Genomic DNA, 17,839 nt, shown 5'->3' with positions numbered 1-17,839 from the left:
ATATATATATATATATATATATATATATATATATATAGAGAGAGAGAGAGAGAGAGAGAGAGAGAGAGCTAGAAAGGGGAGAGAGAAAGGAGATTCGAAGCGAAAAATATGAAGTAACCATATGAGTTAAAATAAGAAGTGAATAGATAAGCTCAGCTTGGGTGGGATTTGCTGCAGTCTTGGCCGGTTTTTACTTTTTTGTCGAGCAACGATCGACTGCCAATGGAGGACGTCGTTATTGTTGCTTCTGCTGTTGCTTTTGTCTTTGAGCTGGACTGGGATATACTGCGTGTACCTGAAGATTTTACCTAGCTGATTGTTCGCAGGACACCACACTTATGCGAGCTAGCCTGTTTTGGGTACGTCATTGTGATTTTACAGCCTCATGAAGCGCAGTGCTTTTTGTTCCACCCTTGCAGGTGTTCCTCGTCCTGGACAACTTCCTTCTGACAGGTCCGGACTTCCTGTTTAAGATCGCCGTCGCTCTTCTTATGGAAAGCAAGCGCGATCTTCTTACCCTTGATTTTGAGGGTGTTCTCAAACACTTTAGGTGAGTACAAGATAAACGTACATGCAAACAATGAAACAGTGCTGTTTGGCCGATTGAGTTGGGATCAGGAAGCACTCGGCATTCATATGTTTATGAGGTACGAATAAACCTCTGTGGTAGTATTGGTAGTTTTATTGGTCAGAAAATTAATTAAAAAGCACAATTGTTGGTTTTTAAAAATCTATAAATCTAAAAGATATACCATTGTATGTAAAAATATTCTTCATTAATACTTGCGTTAACATTGTGGTCTGTCTATTTGAAGTGAAAATTTGTTTGCAAAAAACAATAATTCCATGTAGATAATAGAAATTACAAAAATATTACTTTGTATCTTAGTTGGTTTTTTCATATGTTTTAAGAGTCAGGGCGTTAAGTGTATTTTCTTATCTTTATTGACTAATTTCATCGTTTAGGGTATCAATTCCGCGTAAATATCGCAATGAGGAGGCGGCGTTGCGTCTCGTCCGAACGGCGAACCACGTCAAAGTGAGCTCCGCCAAACTTAAAAAGTGGGAAAAGGATTTCCTACAGGAGAAAGAGGCAAATTCAGACCCTAAGGAAATTCGCCGGATGCTTAACGCGCAGCAACGGCTTGACCAAGAGAACGATGATCTCGTACAGGAGCTCATCTCTGTTCGTCTGGAGTTTACACGACACGTGGACGCCGCTCGGGACAGGTATATTTTATAGTCATTATGATGAGGACGATAGTAATGATAAAAAGATTGATTATTTCCCACTTGAACATCCAACAGTGGATGGAACAACATTTATTGCTGTCAATCACTCAGTTGAAAACAATACATGGTATTGATTCTTTAGGATCGACGCACTGTCTAAGGAACTAGCATCCGCGCAACAGTTCGCGACAGATGTTTCCACCGAAAATCAGGAATTGCGGGAACAACTCCAGCAGCTGAAGGAGATGTGTCGTCGAGAAGCGGAGACAGCAGAGGCTACCATTCGGCAGCAAGAGGACACGATTTTTGAATATAAAAAGATCTGTGGACGCTTACAAGAGGTCAACCAAGCGATACAGGCAGATCGAAATCGAAACAAACGAAAGCAGAATGGCGAGGATACACAGGTGAGATAGAAATATTTTATGCGTATATCAATACCAATTTAGATGTTAACCTCAAGGCTGGACGTAGTTAAACAATAGATTTTTCATTTAGTGCGTGCTAATATTATACGTTACTAGGTAACAACTAAATCAGCAAATCGAAGATAATGTGTCAATGCTCGCAGGCTCTAGAAGGAGTGTGAATTTCTATTCTGCGTTTTGTGTCTTAACGGTTTTTCACCATTATATGCCTTTTTTTTTCGCGATTTTGTTGCAATGCGTTCGTATGTACTATGACAGGAGGAAGAATCTGAGTTGGAGCAGCAGTTGCGAGAGCTGGAGCTAGAATTAGCACAAACGAAATTGGCCCTGGTGGAGAGCGAGTGCCATTGCCAGGAACTCAACCATCAGCTAGCGCGAAACGCCCAAGACAAGGAAAAGGCACAGGGTACGCCTTGGCTTAGCAAAACCATTCAGGGCATCATTAAAAAGCAAAATTCTCAGGTCGACTCTTCATGAGCGGGAAAAAACTGAAAAAAGATAAAAGAATACATTTTTAATGGCAGGGTGAGTCTATGCCAACGATGCATTGTCCAACTGATCGACAGACAAAACAATTACATTTCATCTAAAACCGTTGTTATTTACAATGACCCGTTGTTAGCTAGCGTACCCTTTCTTAATCCGTTCCGATAAAAGTGAGTGTATAATTAGTCAACAAAGTGCCCACGGTACAATGCGCTGCAGTATTGTATGGCTCACCGATGCAATACGATGTCCAAGTGGCTGAGAGCTCTGTTGATTACATGTGTATCTCGAAGAATGTATTCCATTTTCGTTGGCTCAACTGTTTGGCGTCACATTTTTCAGTTTTCATAAACCTATTCTGCGGTTGTGTCGTTTTGCAACGGAAAAATTCCACACATGGCTTTTCTACCCTTGACTGCTTAATCCAACAAACAAGTTTTTTTGGACACACACTCAGAAAACAATATACATCTAAAAAGTCTTTCGGTACAATGCAATAAAGCACGATAAATATGCGGGTAAAACTAACTAGAAGACTAACTAGGTAACGTGTGCAATCATATCGAAGCTCTCAAAGGTATCGATTTTTTTTTACAGTTGACTCTCGCTTACTTGCGCAGAGTAACTACATATACGCAAACATGCATTCACAAACAAAGCACATGTATTCAAGTCAAAACCTGTTTGTTGTATAATAGTCCTGATCAGATCCAACGGACAAATGATCGTGAGACACTAGCGTGCTTTGCTTATTTAGCAAGCCTAAGTGGAATAATGTTATTTTTTGTATTCAAAACTGAAAGAACATATAAATTAACCTACTATGAAGCTCTAGACAGAGATTTATATATATGTGTGTGAGTATGTTGCGGTCGCAAACGAATGTAAGACAAAGCTAGCTTTGATGATAAGGTGGTTAACACTGTTAAAATCCGACGAACTGTATGTGTAACATATGATCTATTCATAATTCTAGACAGAGAATGGGGTGGCAAAGAGGTGGCAGTTAGAGAGAGAGATAGAGACGTACTTATTTTTATGCAAAAGAGATAATTAACAATATGATGCTGTGCTTATATCAAGTGCAGGGCAACTGTGCGACGAGGGAATCACCAATTAAGATCATGAATTTATATATATTTTTCGATAACATACGTGCGGCAAAACTAGAAGACAAATGGCGGCAATTAAAAATGAGTGCTAGCCGATAGTTTTACCTCTTCTGTGGCAAGAACTTCACTCAGAAAGGGACATTGAGTTGCCTCGCTGGCAAAGAAAATTCGGATTTATTCACAATTTTGGTGTATTACTGAAATGAATCCTTAATGTACTGTCAATACCTTGATAGATTAAATGGAATAATAAGCGGAAGGGCGGAACGAGCACACGAAATGGTTAAAGCGCTTCTATACAATATCGGAGAAACAATACTTGTTTAGAAGTAAGGAAACAGAGCGCTTAGCGACTCTGAACAAAACAGTTTGTGCTCTACTGAGCTGTACTGTTCACCTACCGTCATAAAATGTAGCCTTAACAGAAAATCTGCCATGGCTGCCCCTGTTTGATGCTAACTTTTTGTTAAATACTGTAAGAAACCTTTATGGTAATCTTATGCTTTGGCGCTAAACTGCGACGAATGTTTAAAATGGCCACCGTGTGTAATGTGAAACAAAACAACTACGTTATAACTGCTGTGGTCGTCTGTTTTATCTACTTAAAAAACAGGGGATTTGGGCTACGACTAAAAATTGCAAATGATAATTTTACTTCATCGTTTTTTGGACAATATGTTATAAACGTTAATAAACAACACTAAACGATGCAGGAAATACATGATGGATTACTAAAACTAAGAGAAATCTTTTGGATGGTGCATTCTTTTTTCTAACATCTGACATATTTTGATAGAGCATTAAATACATCTAATTCCGTTTGGAGATCTTTCGCTTATAAAAGCTCAGCAACTTAATGCCCGGGTGACGGTTTGTACCATGGCTACCGACTGAACCCGAGTTTCAACCTCGTCTGACTCCCTTAAGTGGCATTGGAAGCTCGTCCAGGATAACATGATGCAATTGGATTATGAAGAACAAAATGAGTTGTCATTTTTAATTCCTTTTTCTGTTTCGCGTTCTTTATCGAGCATCGGTGTATTCAACATTAACGATACACTCCGTTGGCGTCTTTTGCAATAGGTCAGAACAGTACCTTATATGGCTGTATAAATGTCTAGTTAAATATTTTTCTTACGCACTGGGCATAAAGCTGCAATTCTTACATACGGTTATATTCTTCAAAATTTTTTAAAGTTGTTTATGAATGCGTATGGATGCCATCCACTCGTAATCACTCATAAAATTAAAGGCAGCTTCACCAAACGTACAATAGAAATATATGTACCGTATATATAATCCTGGTGCATCTTTATGATTACATTTATATTCTTAATTGATGAATTCTATATAGATCCTGCCTAATTTTGAATATAAATTTATGCTAAATAGAAGGATACCTCGCACTCTTATTTCAAGATATTTCGTTTGTACAAAAACAAAGACTATCAATATCCGTGACGTCTCATCGGTTAACGGTTTTTCTCAATGAACTACGTAAGATGAACATCTTCAGTCATAAGCGTGCAGTTTGATTCCATCATCCTTGTAAAAACACTTCATATAGGATATTTCCAATGCAGCTTGAAGAATCTTAACGGTTTTCAGCTATCATTTAGTAGATAGTATTCCCTTCTTGTGCATTGAACATGTTGTGTCTAGTCGGTCCTTATCCGACGAGAAAAGGTATCCCGAACTGAACAAGATGGTTAGCTTAAACGAGCAGCTTTATCAACAAGCAATTCAATCAAACATGGCGACGGCCTCCTCTTGGTATTCACGATACAGAGCCATGTATTTGGCAATGAAGGCCTCGATGTGAAAGATGGGCTTTGATCCGAGCTGCATCCGATGTTCATAAGTTGCGGCCTCTGATATCACACGTTTTTTTAAGGAATCATCGGTCTTCTCCAGCAATCGCTGAACCAGCTCCTGCAATATACAAGAAACCAAATATTTTTACAAAATTTAAGTCCGAACAATATTTTCGAAAAAGAAAATTTTAGATGTAGAAAAACCAGCATTGTTTTTCATTATTTGTTAAAATAGATTAATCGCATGATGTTTTATTTTCATAAGATATATAGTTTTACTGAACTACCGAAGAACTTCGGTGATTTTGAAATCAACATAATACAGCTGTACATTACAAAAACTTAAACACTAAATTTCTAATATTTTCCAGGACCAAAAAGTACTTTGATCCTGGTCAATTTCGATTCATCCCAAGCTTCTCAAGGCCTAGTTCAAAAGACTTCTGCTGATATAAATGAATTGCAAACTTCGTATATAGGTTTGCTTATTATTATTTTCTAGATAATAATAAACAAATCTATAAAAATAAACATAAAAATGTTAATTCTTGTGCATTGTTTTTATTGTGCGTTTCTACAGTTGAAATAGTACCGCTGGCACTTTACATCAAGTTTTTTTGTCTTGTTCGAGTGCTACATTAAACATTACTCTTATTGAATCTAACCCGTATTTATGAGTAACACTTCTTATAAACTAAATTACCGAGTTCGCCATAAAAGTAAGCTACGGCGGTGAAGCAATCCTTACTCTATGAAATTACTCGCCATCATTGAGAAATTATTTTACACACGCTGAGTGATTAGCAGAGGGGTCATAATACCTCAAAGAGTAGCTGTGGAGGTACAAGATGTGATAATAATTCATAGATCCGTTCCCTGACAGCGAACAACTTTTGAGGACTTTGTTCTTTGATGATTTCGTTGGCCGTATCTCGGATGTACACTTCCCAATCCGGTAGGATGACGTCTTGGTTAGGTGCGAACGGAAACCTTACATCGTAAATTCAGCCAAAAAGGAAAATGAAGTTTAGTGCGTAACTCACACGAAAGCGATGACAAACTGCAGTCCATCTTTTCTGTTTGCATTCCGACGAATGTATGAGAAAAGGCTTGACGTAAAGGCAAACACTTGAACATATTTTGGAAGGGCATGTGCATATACTAACCGGTGCAGTTGTGAAATAAACCACATTTTCGCTCATCGAAAGATATAGCAGAATTTATTTCTTAAGACACACTAACAAAAATTTGTCGGGATACAATGCCGTGCTCAGTCTATATACATACATACTGTTTAACACGGATAGCCTCAAGCATAAGAATGGCCTTACGCAGATTCCCATATGACTCTGCGGCGATACGTTTTGCTAACTCCTCAGGTAAAGACAGATTTTCCCGCTTCGAGATTCCTTGAAGAATTCCCACCTACGAGTTCAAAATGAACAACATCGGAAAGAACAGACACAAAAGCGGAATAAACCAAAAACACGTCTGCCTACTAGAAAAAGTAGGTTAAACGTTTTATGCTGTTCTGCATGAATAACATCGTTCGCTAGGGCTCTTTGAAGAAGCAGCATTAAAAATGCTAAATCAATGTAATCCTCGATTATTACTTGAATTGTTCAATACGCGTAAAACTGGTAGCTTCTCTTTTATATAAATGCAATAAAGGCAGTCCAACATTTTTGGTATAAAACCTAGTCACGCCGAAAAATAGAGAGAATTGAATCTGAACTATGTTTTCTTTAAACAAAAGTAGGGTAGTAGTAGAAGTAGTAGAAAAGTAGAGGGAAGATTGTAAATGGTGACTCAGCTTACAATTTCATGTGCCGTGGGAGCAGGAACCCGTAGTCCAAGACATCTGCTCCGAATAGCTGGAATAACCTTCGTCGTTGAATTGCACATAAGAATAAGCCTACAACTTGCCATATATTTTTCCATGGTACGACGTAATGCGTGCTGGGCCTCTTTTGACAATCGTTCAACTTCAGTAAGGATGACGACTAATGAAAAAGCAAAGGAAAACAATAAGTGTCAAGAATTCTAGAAACAAATGCGTAATTTTAAGAATGTATCTACTTATAAGCAAATTTTTGTAAGAGTGCGATTTTGCTATTTAGCATAACACGATAATACATTCGAAAGTACTACAAAGGGTACCTTTGAACGTTTTCTTGCGTTCTTCCTTATCTTGTTGAGCTTGGACAGCGACATTGTGAGTTTGAGCGATGCCCTTTAAGAGCTCCTGGATGACAACTCGATCCTGATTTCCGACATCTGATGGGTTCACTTCGATATGATAGTTCGAAGATAACTGAATTATACAGATCATCAAAAATTCGTGTAAAATACATAAAAACAATAAAATATATAAAAACAAATAGCGATCTAAAAGGCCAATTTGTTGACTGATTCGGCAAAAAAGCTTGGGCTTGGTAACCTGACCTCTTGATTAATCCTTGAAGCACAACGTACACGTGAAATAGACGTTTCATATAATGATGCATCGAAATAAGAGGATAAATAGAAAAAAACCCGAATCGACTGACTGGCAGCCATTATACCGTTCGAAGTTCGATCTTTTTTTTGCTTTGTGTCGTAAACACTTGCTGCTCGATCCTCAATCTGTCAACGCCTCCGCCATAAAGTTCCTTAAGAGTTGCCATGACGCGGGTCTTCTTACCCGAACCAGGTGGACCATAGATCAGAAGGTGAGGCAGGTCGCCACCTTGGGCCTACGGACAACGAGGATATGTATTATTACAACGTTAATAATTTGTTCAGCAATGGCGAAATGAAAAATTTCTCGGTTATAGTTTAAACTGATCGTATATGTCATTTAGAGAAAAATAATGCGAGTCTAATGTTATTATCTATAAGAATAACAACAAAAATAGAGGGGCCCAGAGCGCTTTATCTAATTACTAAAAAGTACAGTGTTATTCTACGTATATCAGCTATTAAAGTAAAAGTAAGAGTAGAGCTGAGTAGTCGTTGATGGAAGTATTTACCTGGCGACTTTTTTTTTTGCTATGGCTAAGACTTCTAAGCTGAAATGTTCTACGATATATTTAGTGAACTGTGCTACAATCTCTACGAACGAATTGAAAAAAACAGTCTAAATACAGGTAGCTAAAAAATCAATTGTACCGTATTATATGGTTGTAAATATGAACGCGTATACTTACTAATCGTTTTAACCATGCCGCCTGCTTTTTGTGATAATCGATGCTGTCTAGATCTCTAGGCCGGTACTTGTCCACATACAGGGTCATAGCTACACGTTACTAAAATAATAGCTTTATTTAAAAAAAGAAAGTTGAAAAATAGCTATAATGATTCACAAAAGCAACAATTTGCCGTTGTGGTAGCTTTTGCTACGACAGCTCACATTCAATGTTCCAAAGCGGTTTGGCGCTAAAGTAGATACCGCACACAGCTGGCTTTCAATGTAGTACTCGTGATTTCTAAACACCGCTTATTTTTAATAGTTCTATTGAAACTAAGAGTCAAGTATATATCTATAAACAATCGATTATTTATATATTAACATGTTTACTTTCTGCGCAAGCGTAGAGATGAAAATTCAAGATAAAAGATATAAATAACTTCACATTGATAAATAACACTGGACTAGTTCGGTCAGCTGATCAGGTGATGATTCGAATGGTTCGCGGCGGTGGTCAGATCTATGATACTGCTGATTTAGCAAGTATAATACTTTAGAGTAAAGTAAAAAATACTTCGCCGCGGCAAAATTTAGCACTATAAATTGAATTTTCTAGTGTAACAGCACCGGCAAAGATGGTAACCATATAACCAAAATAGCATAGTTATCATTTTAGCAGCGTGTTTATATCATTATTAACACCATGTCGTTTTTCAAACTATATTGTGTAGTCAGTTTTAGTAAAAAAACGTGCTGACTTCAGTATATATGTTATTATAGCCTATACTAGGCTAGTCGACTGTCTTTTTTTCTTATCAAAGTTATTTCGATGTTGTTTCATTTTCGTCACTACGTTTAGGACCTGAGTAAATATGTATTTATGTGAACGGTTTCCGTTTAAAAAGGCTTCGCTTTGGCTAAAATTATCAAGTTTTTTTTTTATAAAAAATAATTGTTGAAGTGCCTGTTTTTTTAGAAATGCTGGTCAACTTGAAATACAATTTTAGCTGAACTTGGAAAATTTTCTTTCTATAGCTTTCGATGCGTTAAAACAGAATATATTTCAGTACATTCTATCAAACATAAATAAAAGCTAATTTTTGGACGATCTCTGTGCCGAAATTTCTGAGACATGCTGCAGATAGTCAAGAACACCATAAGATTTAAGATCAACAGCCTATTGCGTAAACTAGTTAAACTCACCGTTGGTTCACATGATAGTGATTGAGTGTGATTCAAACGGCGTTTATTAGTTAGAATCTATAATATATGACACATGATGGTACATGATATATAGAGTGAACGAACCTGGCACATATGTACATATTTATGTGGGTCTGGCAAATCTTATCAAGGCAAGATATATGTTTCATATTTTTTAGTAGGTAGAGATGGTCCGACTGGAAAACTGTATTTTGAAAATCTTATGCTGTGACAAATTTTACTTTGAAAGACTGATTTTCGTGTTTACACAGGAGACTGTTCGCTCCATATTAAATGTTAAAATGATCGTCCTCGTAATGGTCTAGTGGTGATATCACTGCCTACAAAACAGGGATACCTGGGCTTGTTGCGAATTTAAGAACGCAATAGAATTTATTTCGTGTTCAAAGTTAACCCTCTAAAGCAATGCTTAAGGGCAGTAGCAAACGTAAAATTCGAAATATTTATTTGGAACCAAACATGTTACCCTTTTTACATTTAAAAAGTCAAGTTTTTTTTGTCTCTCCGGTCTGAAAAAATCCAGCCTGTGAAATCCACCTTGTTATAGCCCCGCATGCTGAAAAGGCCTGCTAATATTCCCTTATAGCATTCTATAGGCACATCACTATACATCCGAGAACAAACGGGTTCTTCTTAACTAGCCTATAAACAGTCCTGTATTAATCGGCGATCCGGGCACTTGATTAGACTCGATCTGTGCGTTTTTGTAAAGTTAGTTTCTCAGGAACTGCTTGTTGCTTACGAGATAAACTTTGCAGTGGCATGTATATAGTAGGAAAGATTTTCTTTAGGCCTAGCCCGATTTACCACTTGGCAATGTAAAGCCAGTCCGTTATAATATTGAACTGAAATTCTAGTTGGCTCGAAGCGAAGTATACATAAAAAAGTACTGTTACTTAAATTCAAGCGGGCAAAGGATACAGTTAACAATAAGAACAACGACAACGCCACTATGCAGTAGCACGCATCACTCCTTCGTTGAGAAAAACAATAAGCACAAAGAATAAAGAACGGTTAAAGATCCGCGCAGCGAAGTTCAACAACGAAATATAGTCTACTCGTATAGTCAATGTTCTTTTTCAGTTAGAATTCGCGCGATTCTACACACTCGGAAATCACATAATTTCTTAGACCAGAAAGTGGCTTCCATTAAGAACTTTCATACCACAATGGTACTTGAAACGCTTGGCCTTTAGACCTGAGCTTTAGGACCTGCTGGATTCTATGTTCCCGAAAATGCCAATACAAGTAGGTACTTTTCATTTGTAAAAATAATCTTTTCTTTCATAACTTTTTAGTGCTGTTGAGTCACATTCAGGTGAAAGTTATGGTATTACAATTCTCTATACAAATGGTATTATGAACCAGATTTATTCATAGCTATGGAATACATTTAACGTTAACAAATATTCCTATATTATTGATAAATATATTGCTACGTTCTCTCTGGGGATCTATTCTCTCGCACCCTTTGTGCCACATGTTATTTAGGAATTTTCTTTTATCTTAAACGTAAATTATTTGATACGCTATTTTACGCGTGATTATTACGTGAATGTTACGAAACCTATATAAAGTAAATGCTCATTTATGCTTTTTGCATAATTCAGTGTGATTTAAAGATATTTCATAGCATGTAATTAAGCCAGAGCATTTTCGATTTCATACTGAAAGTTTTAGCTACGAATCTCATTGATAAAAACTATACATTAGATGCAATATACATATAGAATGTCAAGGAAAATCCAAGGCCAAATATCTATAGACGTGTTTTGCCTGAGAGAACGAAAGCAGTATAGAAATAGATCACAGCTCCGAAAATAGATCACAGAGCTGCTTTCTCTTAATCAGCTACCACAATGCTACACATTGTACTTGCGCGCGTCAACAAATTTTGATACAATAAAAATACAGCCAATATCTCAGCTTGGTCCTTCGATGTGACTCAAATAATACTTTTATGAGCAGGATGATCTTTGTAGTATTATTGACGCTAACGCTCTTTGTATCTATGATCTACCTCATTATTTCCTTTTGATATTGCAATCATCGCTTCACAACTGGAGTCTTCGTGAGGATGGCCTTGACTTCGAGACGAGCTCCATCTTAACGTTGATATTCCACGTGTAACTGTTACTCGAAAAACATTAATTATCGAGCTTTTTGCCGCCCCATTTGTCTATCTTACCCGAAAGTTCACCACCGTTAATTGTTGGTTATAGAACCTGTTTTTTACTTTGGTTAATTTTCTGTTATTCTTGGGAGACAGCACCTCGTTTTGGTCTGGACTTTTTAGATCTGTAGACATTCTTCTATATGTACATACTTCAGCAGTGTATGTTGTAAAATAAACAAATTCTGGTATTATTTCCCGTCGCATTGCGCTGGTCGATTGCAATGCATATTGGTATAAAGTTTTTACAAAATAGGGCCATTTATCGGATTAGAAGCAAATGCTCGTGTGCTCCTTGTTACTACGTTCACTCAGTAAAGCTTCTATAGAGGTATTCTGTATGAGCGGTTGAAGACGGCTCTATACAGTATTACCATTTCGAATAGAAGGTTTTCTTTTAGGATAAATGCAATATGCCACACCTGTGTTTTTTTCCGCTAAAATCGCAAAAAGCTTAGAATGGCAATTATTCCTGAAAACATTATATTGAGCGCTCGTTTCTGTGATGCTTTGCACTAAAAATCTAAAATATGCTTCAACATGCATAAAAGATGTTATATGAGAATGAAATTTTAGTTTCCGTATGTATGCCGTTGAAGAAAATCGAATCTTACGTTACACCCACAGTACCCTTTCTTCTACTACACATCTTTTTGTTTTGATTCAATAGAATAGGGCCTTCAAGCTACTCCCGTAGTCAAGATATCTCTTAGCAACACTTCGCAGTCAATTTCGTAGTGGATCGAGATCACGATGGATGGTAATTCAGGTGATGAGAGAATCGTAGTTGTCGTCGCATGTTTTAAACGTGCGATTAGCGTGTTTATTTCGAGAGCGAGCATTTTAGGGGGTCGTTCAGGGGGCAGTTGGTGAAGGAACATACGTCTTGCAAACAGTTCCGGAAGGCAGTTTTGATCGATGTAAAAGATAGACTACGTATATATAATAAACTAGGCAGCTTGGTGGGTATCGTAGGACTTGTTTTGCCTATGGTGCACTGGCTGTGCCTACCATTGATTGTGTATATATTAAATTTTGCTATTTTGACCATTAGCGCATCGCAGCAATTGCGTAATTAAGTTAGTTTCTTCCATAAGAGAAGTACCCATTAACTATAATAAAGAAAGTAGAAGGTAAAACAAACAAAGCCTCTCATATAGACGCGCTTCACCGCTGTATGGTATCTGGCTAAAAAAATCTGGTTTCTTTTCCCGTACTCGAAACAATTGGCCCGTAAAAACACACGTACAAATGAAAACGTTTGTTGAGGTTACTGGCCTCTACTACTGTCGGCTTACCTCAGGTTACTTGTTATTTTAATGCTATATTTCCGGTCCATAGTTACCAGCATTAAGTTTGCACGAACATACCTATTGTGCCCGAGTGCACAATTGGATATAAATTGTCCTAAGATTTCTAGTAAATGCGCGGACGATATTGCCGCAACCCCATGTATCTAAAATTCTGCTAAATACCAAGTGTCGAGTTCTTCACGCCGGCAAATTACTATCAAGTCAAGCTTTTGCATACAGCGTTATCGAAGAGCTACTTAGACTTACGGGCCGTCAATGAAGGTTAGCGGTTTCGACTGAACCATTTGGTACGTCATGCTTACTTTTCTTCTCAATCTATGTTCACATAGTAATGTGTTGTTCAAAAGAACAACACAAAGGGAAAATAACTTTCGAGGATAAAACAATTGGCGAGCTTTTGGGTGAAGTTCTCTAAGAAAATTTTTAAGGGGTCGTTTTTTTTTTTGCTTATATTCTAAAATATTCAAAAATGATGTGTATCGGAAAATGTAGCAGACGATAAAGGCAGCAATAGTGCGAGGCAGGTTATCTTTGAAACTGCTAAGTTTAGATTGCCTATCCATAGCTTTGCTTAATTATTGGAATATTTTCTCGTTGTTCTATGCTGTAAGTTGTTCATTACGTAAATGATTTTCTCAGCAGAAATGAAGATGTCATTTATACCTGAGATTCTTTTTTGTTTGCCAGGTGGTTCTCTTTAGCCCAGCAAATTGGTGGTGAATAACTAACAATAAATCGTTTAGTCACACGATTTTACATACTTAACCACAGCAGGAAATGAAAATTAAGACATTTAGTCTGTACAGCAGAATTTTGGCCGCACTGTTAAGGGTCTTTTTTAGCTTCTCTTTTCTATCATTTTTTAGCTTAAAGTCTCTACGTTCACAATGGCCGCTCGTTCCTACCTGCTCTAGTTCCGGCAGAAATATGGAGCAACTTTCTTTAGTGGGCCGGGTCGGTGTTCCACTCTATATATATATTAGAAGTTACCTTAAACCGCATCTCGACATTACACCTCGCCAGAAATCGAATATCGGCTAGCGTAGACATTTTTATCTCCATCTTTAATTTATACCAGGAGCACCTCCATGCCGGTGCCGCTAAAACCTCCCCCTGTACGATTGTGGCAGGACCCTCTTGAAATGGCTAAGAATATGGGAGCAATTGCCTCATTGTAATCACTTTGGAATTATTGTGGAGAAAATAAATCGCTTGCTGGGGCAGCGTGCAAGTTAAATTAAACAAATCGTTAGTTTAAGAGTAAATAAATAGTTCTTTTAATTCGCCATGAGATGCAACTTGTGATGGAATTAATACCCATAGGGATGACAACAATGTAGAAGGCGCGATGGATGAAACCTTTACAAATATTTAGATTTAGGGATAAATTTCAACCGGAAGAGCAACGGGTGAACATAACAAACGGTCGTACCAAAGTACGACCGTGTGCGGAAGAAACAGCAGCAGGCATCGTTAAAAGTATTCTGCAAGGGGCCAACTAGACCCACACAATCAGAATAAATAATGGCGTCCTTTTAAGAGTCAGTTTCGCTCGTACTATGGGAATGTACGTTCCCAAATGCAGATAACTTCCTTGTTTTCATTGCACTATTGTGATTTCAGGCTGCGCAAATTTTGGCTAAAGAAGGCCAGGGATCGCTGCTTTAAGTCCCGCTGACGACACATACTAAACAAGTTGCATAGATAAAAAAGTTACCATTAAATTGTCCTAATCGAAACAATTGTATTGTAACCCTTTTATTCCCTTGTTAACTTTCATCTTGATTGTTAGGCTTGCAATTCTAAAAGAAATTGCGCTATTTCTGAATAAATAGCAAAAACAGCAAACCTAAATTGATCTCGTAACATTAGCTCATTTACCATTAACTAGCAGAGGTTCTAGAAATACTCACAATTTTTTATCTATAATGTCATGAACACCAACATATTATGAGCCTGAAAAAAATCGAAGCATAGTCGGTGGTACATTATACATGTTAAATTATGCACCATGTGGTATTATTTCGATATATTGAACTTCACCTTATCCCTCTTCAAACAGCTAAATTTTTTATCGGTTTCAAATCTTCGCGGTTCCCGTCCCCTTTCATCTTGTTCTGGGCAGCCACATTCCCTCTCCGTCACCCCGTTGTTGGGTTTTGCCTGTCCGCCTGGCTGCACGTCGGTCTGGCTGGGTAGATTTGCTGCGCGTGCGCACGGGGCCAGTGAGCGCTCTGTTCTTCAACAGTGTGTTCTGTGCTGCTGTGCAACTGCTGTTAGTAGCGGTGATCGGTCGGTCGGTCGGTCGGTCGCTCTATAGTAGTAGCCACAGAGAGCGAGAACAAACTAAGAAACGGCTATCGCGGGGGGACGGTCAATCCGCAGTGCAGTAAAAAGTCCAGAGCTGGCCAGAGTAGTCCACAGCGGTGCTCGGTGGCCGGCCTGTGCAACCACTGCCACTGTGGGGCTCGGCCTGAAAACGGCTGGGTACTGACTGGCAACTGCGGCACCAGCATCTGCAAGCCCCCGGTCATCTGAGCAGCGGTATAACAAAGTGCTGCTTGAAACATGTTAGACTCTGGGTGATACATCGGATCAACCATCGCCAAAACAAGCATTCCTGCCGTGATCGTCATAATAGATAGATTGACATGGATAACAATAAATAGGGCGTTCGTGTGTGAATGGCTTCGTGAGCGGAACCAGAGTTTGCTAGTGTTATATGAATCAAGTGGAATAAACACTGCCCGTGATGGCGACGCTCGTTGCTAACGCTGGTTTTCGCAGTTCGTGCGTAAAGCCAAATATTCAGAGATTTTAAGGTACTGCTTTCATGCGCTCAGCTGATGGAGCAAGTAACAGTGAAAATTGTGGCAGCAATACTTTACAGCTTAATATTTGCAAACAGAGGTAATTTGTTAGCGGATCCATCCGACGAATGACGAAGCTTTGCGTCTGCAACTGCTTCTTTGGAACATCGAGTACCGCCTATATCTCTGCCTCGTCGAAGCCGTTTCGCAAATACGAGCAGCCAGCCTTAAAAGAGAAAGGAGGCCATACCATTTCACCTGCGCACCTAAGTAAGTCAACCTTAAAGCGGCAGCCACACTACCACTCGACATAAGCAAGAGTTTTTACTAGCCGTCTGCGTGAGTCTATGTGACCGTCTAATCGTTGCTCATCGTGCCGCTCTGATCGACGCAATATCGCGTGCTGTTCGATTACCAGCGTTCTCCCGTTCAGCCTTTGTTTGTACTAGTTCACAGAATTTACATGAACAGGCCGTATGCGTAGTGATGTTTTCGGATCATGTGAACAAATGTGAGATTGTCCGTAATGAAGAACTAAGTTAATTACCATTCCTGACCGAAAGCACAATTTACGCCGATCCATGAATGGTGTAGAGAGTTTGAAGGTGGGAGTTTCGTTCATTATTACCGTTATCATTATCACAGCCAAACCCGTTGCTACGAATATCTCAATCGGGCAACGTTTATTTACGATACACTAGATTTTAATGTTGCTGTTTGCGAAAGAAGATAACCGGCCGACAAGCGAACAGCTGAAATGATTGACAAACAACCCTGTTTTCCTCAACATCATGCATGAGTGGTAAGTGTGTACAGCATAACATATATGGTGATATAATAGTGGCATAATCATGTGGTCAAGTGTACATACCACGGTCGAGTTGTTACAGGGCTAGGTGGGGTTACCGACGGACTGACCAATCCAGTAGCTGCTGGCAGACAGCTTTAAATATCGATAAACCCATGTTTTACCCCATTCATGTTGTGGTCAACGGCCCGAGAAGCAATAGGCGCTCTATCTTCTACTGGCCATTCCGGGATAGATAGTAAAGTGCTTAGCAAGCAAAATCATAATTGACGACGATAAGCTCTTTGTAATTTTTCAGTTGAGATTCCTTCCGTACAAACAGTTTTGAATTGTACTAAGGGTCGTGCAGGGACACAAAATCAGTGGTTACCTATATATGTTATAAACGGTGTATCGTAGGCAAATGAAGTTTGAACAAAGCGCAGTAAAATACGCGCGCTGACATAGCGTCAGGACTGAACCTAATCGAACTGAGATTTTATGACAATATCTATAGTCATATCACGATTCAGAACCTACTCATATCAGGCTTATCGCAGGCTGAAAAACTATATTGCGTGTTAAATGATTCGTTGTGGTTGCTTAAATACGCACTCGTCTGTATTCATTTCTAAGCAAAATAGAAAAATTTCATTTTGTTTCAATTGAGTATGTACAAAGGTTGGATTGGTCGGATGATTGCAGCGTTAATACGTAATATACTATGAGTTCTCTGAAGGCTCGTTCTGAAAACTGTTAAGCCAGGAGCTTGGAGCATCAGGTTCACAGCCTATGTAACTCAAATCAAATCGGTATTTTTCGAGCAGACTTGGCTGCTGACGACCGGTGCCTTGCGCTTTTTGCGTAACGTACCCACGTACTGTTAACGCTAGCAATATGAAAATGACGCCAACTTCTTCGGACCAGATTCTAGATGTTTTAGACGTTATGCGGTATGAGAAGTAGGGAAGAACTGAATCAGAACGAACTAGTTACATGACACATGATTGTCATGTAGACGAGTTGTTAAGCGGCCTACTGGCTCCGAGTGGATAATATTTAGTATAGTAATTATATTGTTTGTTTGGGACATTTAGATATTGATATATTCTCATTAGTCTTATCTTTATACGGATTAAGGCTTGAGCAATCTTCACGCTAACTAGTGAACTAATTCAGCGCTTCGAAGGTGCTTTGTAGTAGCGTCCAGTGTAACGTGTTTTATGGGATTTACGCCCTTGTGCCAATACCGGAAGGTGCGATTCCACTTTGGTGGACAAAGACCAAGCA

General features: G+C 38.6%; 3 protein-coding genes across 6 annotated transcripts in view; 2 read left to right on the top strand and 1 right to left on the bottom strand.

Annotated features, from left to right (window-relative positions):
• GAPcenA (GTPase activating protein and centrosome-associated) overlaps positions 1-4,006 on the top strand; it is a 16,147-nt gene extending 12,141 nt beyond the window's left edge. For all 3 annotated transcript variants that reach the window (XM_022833846.2, XM_022833844.2, XM_022833845.2), the window contains exons 10-13: positions 420-550; positions 967-1,230; positions 1,376-1,640; positions 1,920-4,006. In XM_022833846.2, coding sequence (XP_022689581.1) covers positions 420-550; positions 967-1,230; positions 1,376-1,640; positions 1,920-2,138 — 879 coding nt within the window. In that variant the 3' untranslated portion in view covers positions 2,139-4,006. The remainder of the gene's footprint in view (positions 1-419; positions 551-966; positions 1,231-1,375; positions 1,641-1,919) is intronic.
• On the bottom strand, positions 3,884-8,490 carry RfC38 (replication factor C subunit RfC38). 2 transcript variants are annotated; one of them, XM_022833848.2, is made up of 7 exons: positions 8,262-8,490; positions 7,638-7,808; positions 7,234-7,387; positions 6,892-7,076; positions 6,365-6,498; positions 5,895-6,063; positions 3,884-5,191 (listed from the first exon to the last, which is right to left on the bottom strand). In XM_022833848.2, exons 1-7 carry the CDS (start codon positions 8,346-8,348, stop codon positions 5,003-5,005), a joined length of 1,089 nt encoding a protein of 362 aa, XP_022689583.1. In that variant the 5' UTR covers positions 8,349-8,490; the 3' UTR covers positions 3,884-5,002. The 2 variants fall into 2 exon arrangements, with proteins under 2 accessions (XP_022689583.1, XP_022689584.1); XM_022833849.2 differs by having other exon boundaries at positions 5,013-5,191; positions 6,405-6,498.
• A 6,667-nt stretch (positions 8,491-15,157) lies between these two features.
• LOC111260814 (uncharacterized) overlaps positions 15,158-17,839 on the top strand; it is a 33,406-nt gene continuing 30,724 nt past the window's right edge. Inside the window, exon 1 of the mRNA XM_022833843.2 lies at positions 15,158-16,564. The gene's annotated coding sequence lies outside the window, so the exon portion shown is untranslated. The remainder of the gene's footprint in view (positions 16,565-17,839) is intronic.

The sequence above is a fragment of the Varroa jacobsoni genome, unplaced genomic scaffold, assembly GCF_002532875.2.
Source record: "Varroa jacobsoni isolate VJ856 unplaced genomic scaffold, vjacob_1.0 scaffold_481, whole genome shotgun sequence".
Classification (NCBI taxonomy): domain Eukaryota; kingdom Metazoa; phylum Arthropoda; class Arachnida; order Mesostigmata; family Varroidae; genus Varroa; species Varroa jacobsoni.
Note: the sequence above shows the minus strand (reverse complement) of the source record. Positions and strands in the feature narration are given on the sequence as shown.

Coding starts and splice junctions, on each gene's coding strand:
- RfC38 (XM_022833848.2), bottom strand. CDS start 8,348: ATGACCCTGTATGTGGACAAGTACCGGCCTAGAGATCTAGACAGCATC. Junction 7,809..8,261: donor CGGCATGGTTAAAACGATTA/GTAAGTATACGC, acceptor CGTTGTCCGTAG/GCCCAAGGTGGCGACCTGCC. Junction 7,388..7,637: donor AAAAGATCGAACTTCGAACG/GTATAATGGCTG, acceptor TGTATAATTCAG/TTATCTTCGAACTATCATAT.